The sequence below is a fragment of the Bison bison genome, unplaced genomic scaffold (assembly GCF_000754665.1).
Source record: "Bison bison bison isolate TAMUID 2011002044 unplaced genomic scaffold, Bison_UMD1.0 scf7180017864043, whole genome shotgun sequence".
Classification (NCBI taxonomy): domain Eukaryota; kingdom Metazoa; phylum Chordata; class Mammalia; order Artiodactyla; family Bovidae; genus Bison; species Bison bison.
In genome coordinates, this window is record NW_011494615.1 from 3,108,907 (window position 1) to 3,114,413 (window position 5,507).

Here is a 5,507-nt window from a genome sequence, read left to right on the forward strand (position 1 = left end):
CTGGGGCCACTGAGGCATGCCCTCTCTGAGGCCATCACTCAGTCACCCCTGCTCTGATCTTTCATACCTTCACCCAGAAGCTGTTCGCTAGGTACAGCTTAGGCTAGTGTGGGCAATGTGGGGGACACAGAGGTGGGCAGGGGAGCTTCCCTCCCTCCAGAGGGGCATTTGGGGTAGTATCCATCCTGATAATTTGCAAAGCCCTTTATGGTTCAGCATGCCCCGTTTAGTCCTCACAGTATCTCAGGAGAGGAGCTAGTGTTACTGCATTCCCATCCTACACATGAGGAGACTAGGTCTGAAAGAGGTGAAACAGTTTTCCAAAGCCACATGGCAGGTAACAGGTGGAGCCAAGTCTCCTGACAGCTCACCTGGGGCTCTACCTGCTGGTTTTAGAATCTGCATTTTTGAAACTTTACTGTGCACACAAATTGCCTGGCAATCTTGCTAAAGTTCCAATGTGGATTTAGCAGGTCTCAGATAATGTCATAGCCATGAGTCTGTGGACCATTCTCTGAGTTCATTCACACTGTCTCAGAGGTCCAGGCATGGGGCCGGAAGTAGGTCAGGGAAGGCTTTCTGGAGGAGGTGGCTTCAACTTGGGCTAGGAAAGCAGAATGGTTGGGGCAAAAGAGAAAGCCCAGGCTGTGGATTCTAATCCCAACTGCACTGCCAAGATCCAAGGGATTTAGACAAGTTACTCCAGGCCTCTTCATCTGTCAAATAAGGTAATAACAGTGCCACCCTCATGTAGTTATTTGGAGTTCCTAATTAGCTGATCCAAGCATAAGGCCTGACACAGTAGGTGTTCAATAAATGCTAGGCACTGGCTACCTTTCTCTATGATGACTGAGAGGAGGGAAGTATAGAGTTGACTGGGCAAGTCTGGGATGGTTTGAGCCTGCCTGGAAGGACCCCTGATGAGGAAAGGTCTGGAAAAGGGACATTCCATGATGGGGGAATCTACTGGGTGGTTCCTAGAAGTGAGACCAAGGTGAGTAACAGGCTGATGCAGGGACAATTAGAAGGGGTGGTTAGGGAGAGGAGTCTGGAGCTGTCGGCCTGACTCCCAGATCAGAGTGCAGTGAAAACTACCCTCAGGCTCTGGAGAGAAACAGTAATGTGTGCTCTTGGAAAAAGGGGAGAAACAGGTGTTGGTGACCTCCAAGGGAGCCCTGGGTTTTCAGGCAGGAGCTAGGGGCGTGAGGGTGTCCATGGGCAGTGGGAGCCAGAGGCCCTCACAAGGACCCCTCCCTCCCTAGCTTCGGGTCTTCAAGCTGGCCAAGTCCTGGCCCACCCTGAACACACTCATCAAGATCATTGGGAACTCAGTGGGCGCGCTAGGCAACCTGACGTTGGTGCTGGCCATCATTGTGTTCATCTTCGCTGTGGTGGGCATGCAGCTCTTTGGCAAGAACTACTCAGAGCAGAGGCACCGTATCAGTGACTCGGGCCTCCTGCCCCGCTGGCACATGATGGACTTCTTCCATGCCTTCCTCATCATCTTCCGCATCCTCTGTGGAGAGTGGATCGAGACCATGTGGGACTGCATGGAGGTGTCTGGGCAGTCACTATGCCTGCTGGTCTTCCTGCTTGTTATGGTCATTGGTAACCTCGTGGTAAGTTGGCCAGAGGCCTCTCTCATACTCTCTCACCTACCCGTCCATTCATCTGCCTAACCCATCCACCCAGTCATCCATCTGTCCATTCACTTACCCTTCCTTCCATCCATCCACTCCCTCCGTCAGTCATCTATCAACTCACCCATCCACCCATCAATCTCATCCATCCATCCACTCGTTTACCCATCCTTCCACCTATTCATTCATGGGCTTCCTTGGTGGCTCAGTGGTAAAGAATCTGCCTGCTAATGCAGGAGACACACAATTGATCCCTGGGTAGGAAGGATCCCCTGGAGAAGGAAATGGCAACCCACTCCAGTATACTTGCCTGGGAAATTCTATGGACAGAGAGCCTGGTGGGCTATAGCCCATGTGGTCACAAAAGACAGACATGACTTAGCAACTGAACAACAACAGCAATATTCATTCATTCACCCATTTACCCATCCATTCATGTATCTATCTATTACCCACTCATTCTTTTCATCTCTCTACTCATCTATCTACTCTACCTATCCAGCTATCTATCCACTCATCAATAACCCACCCGTCCATCTGTCTACGTCTGTCTCTATCAATCTATTAAGTTACCAATCTGCCTATCCATTTATCTATCCCCTCACCCAGCCATCCACCCATCAACCCCATCTGCTCATTCTCTTACCCATCCATTCATCTATCCATCAACTATCCATCTATCAATCCCCATTTATTCACACACACGTGCACCTGTTCATCCATCCATTTGTCCATCTATCTACACATCCATTCACTCACCCACGAATCCATCCATTCACTCATCCATCACTCATCTGTCCAGTCACTCATCTATCCCTCTGCTCATTCATCCAGCTCTACGTCCATCTATCAGTCCGCTCATCTATTCATTCATTCGTCAATCCCATCCATCTACTCATTTATCCAGCCAGTTATCACTCATTAAGCTATCCATTCATCCACATCACTCTTTATTTGCTCATTCATTCATTTACCCATCTATTTACCTATTTATTCTTTGTGTGTTCAGTTTATATCCATTAATTAATTATTTGCTCAGCTACTCATTACTTTATTAGCTGTTCACTGTCTGATTTATCACCTGATTCAATTCAGCTTAACAAACATTTGCTGAGCCCCTGGTACATGCAAAATATTGTGCCAGATGCTGTTGGGTATACAGAGGTGAATGTGGCCCTGACTTTCCTCGCTACCTTGAGAGAGTGAGCAGGTGGAGAGTTCAAACAGGCCTGAATGAAGCTGGTCAGAATGATCAGAGCCATTAAGGGGGAGACCATGGGTACTGATCCCTTTCAGCTAGGGAAATCAAGGAGGCCTTTCTGGTAGAGGGGACTTGCTGCTGACCTAATGGACAAGCACTGCTAGAGAGGGAAGAAGCAGGTTAAGCAAAGCACAGGTGCAGGCAGGTGCTGGTCCAGGAGGTGGGGCCTGAGGGAGCCCTGCATGTCACCCTGGGTCGCTGTGGTGAGAGGCCCTGCTGCCCCGTCAGAAGGAGCCAGGTCTTTGCCCTCTTGGTCACCTGTCTGTCCCAGAGCGAGTGCATCTTGCCTTGTGTCTTTACAACGTGGGAAATTTTTGGAGTTGAGAGAGATCAAAATCTAAATGCCAGAGATGGAGCCTTTGGAAGAAGCAAGGTTGAGAGGGTCAGTGGTTCAGGGAGAAGTCAGTGTCCGCTGTGGACATGCAGCCTTCTTCCTGGGTGTACAGGGGCCCACACACGTCCCACCGTCACAGCTGCAGGGTCTGGCTCCCACTGCCTCTGGTGTGGGCACTGCAGGCTCCACAGCACACAGGGAGGTTTTGGGTGATGTGAGTACCATGGGCTGCAGATTCCTAAGCGCTTCTCAGACCTGCTGCTTTCTCCTCCCACATGCCTTAAGCAGGCCAGGGTGGGCTCAGTCTAAGTTGAGGTCCATCTCCCTTGGTCTCCAAGGATGGAGCTCAGAGAGGAAGCAGGGTGCTCAGTGCCCATGGAGTCCAGCTCTTTCTTTGGCTGGCCCCGCAACCCCCTCCCATCCCTTCAAACACGCCGCGGCCACTCGGGGTGCCCCTCACTCAGCCCCCGGCCCAGCAGACTCTTGTGTGTTCCAAGGAGGATGTGAGAGCAAAGAGCTCTTAGCCCAGGGCCAGGCTGAGCTGCTCTCACGCACACGCAGCCTGCGATTTCCAAGCGGATCTGCCTGGGGATGAGAAGATTAGAGGCTGCTGGAGGAGGGAAGCAAACGCAGCCCACGCAGACCCCTCCCTGGCCGCCTCAGGAATTGGGCCGCTGCCGGGCGTGGGTGGAAGCAAGATTGCCATTGAAATGGGAAGTGATGATCAGGCAGGGGCCAGGGAGCAGCAGCGTGTGATTGACGGGGAAAGCACCGGAAGCCGCCGAACTTCCGAAGCCGGAGGCAAGGAAGGCCCTGGCACACTCTGTGGGCAGAAGGGGCTGCCCAGGCACCCCCTGCCCCACCCCCAGCCTGGCCCTGGATGCCTGGTGATCAGATGTTAAGCCAGGCGTGAGCAAGGGCTGTGGTGGGCGTATCCAGGGTGGGCTACCAGGAACAGGGGCAGGTCAGGCCCAGGCCAGTGTGGACAGAGGCCAGGGGCCTGGCCAGGGATCAGTGTAGACAGCAGCTCTGAATCCCATCACATGCCTCACCCCTCCAGTGACGGCATTAAAAAAAAAAAAAGGCTGCCAGGTGTCACAAGCGATCATCTCTCTGTGGATATAGGACAGGAGAGCCCACTTCTTAACCTTCCCATACTGTCCACATGAATGAGTGTTACTTCCGAAACCAAAGGCAGGTTTCTGAGGCCCGGCACGCCAACCCTGCCCACTGCCTTCGTCAGAATTCTCCTTCCCAGCTTGCTGACAGACGTGTCTCAGGGGCTTGTAAGAAGCCAGGGCAGGAAAGATTCAGATTGGGTGTCCACCTTCACACACCACCCTGATGTAGAGGCCCCCATCTGACTGGACTCCCTTCTGGGAGTGGCTGTGGGGGAAGAACAAGCCCAAGGTGGGGGAGGTTGCTTCTCTAGCCCATCGGCCTGGTGGTGCCCGGGAGCCAGTCTGCCCCCTGTGTGGAGCAAGCCCGCTGCCATCTTCAGTTACCCTCCCCAAGACCCAAGCCCAGTCCCTTGTCACTCAACAGAAGTTCACTTTTTTAACCAAAACTAAAGCTTCAGACTTGCAGGATGGTTTAGCAACAAGCTAATGGACTTCCCTGGTGGCTCAGATGGTAAAGCGTCTGTCTACAATGTGGGAGACCCGGGTTCTATCCCTGGGTTGGGAAGATCCCCTGGAGAAGAAATGGCAGTCCACTCCAGGACTATTGCCTGGAAAATCCCATGGACAGAGGAGCCTGGTAGGCTACAGTCCATGGACAGAGGAGCCTGGTGGGCTACAGTCCATGGGGTCGCAAAGAGTCGGACACGACTGAGTGACTTCGCTTCACTTCACTTAGCAACAAGCAGTAGTCAAGAACCATCCAAAGACAGGAGGATTTTGCAACCCCTCCTTAGGGGTCTCAAATCCATAATAGTAAGTCTGTGTCTTCTGGCCCCTCTGAGACCTCAGCCCCTCCCCTGACTCCCTGCAGCGTATGGGCACTGGAGCCAAGGCTGGCCCCTGGCACCAGCCCCAGGTCTCTCTACTCCATCCCAGCTGTCTAGTGTTACAAGCACCCACCCAAGCACCCTTCAGCACCTGGACACAGCAACCCCCTCTCAGTGGCTTGACCCTGCAGTCAGTCCCCCGAGCCGCCACCTGGCCTCCTCTCCTGCCGTCGCCCTCTTCCGTGCTCAGTTCCCATGTCCTTCACCTGGGGAGCATAGTAACATCTGGGGACACCGGTGGAGTGTGCTGCACAGCAGGAGCCC

At 53.2% G+C, this 5,507-nt stretch overlaps 1 protein-coding gene across 1 annotated transcript in view; it reads left to right on the forward strand.

Moving 5' to 3' along the window:
* The window catches only part of SCN5A (sodium channel, voltage-gated, type V, alpha subunit), an 87,610-nt gene that overhangs the window by 44,021 nt on the left and 38,082 nt on the right, over positions 1-5,507 (forward strand). Inside the window, exons 15-16 of the mRNA XM_010835572.1 lie at positions 539-560; positions 1,263-1,619. Coding sequence (XP_010833874.1) covers positions 539-560; positions 1,263-1,619 — 379 coding nt within the window. The remainder of the gene's footprint in view (positions 1-538; positions 561-1,262; positions 1,620-5,507) is intronic.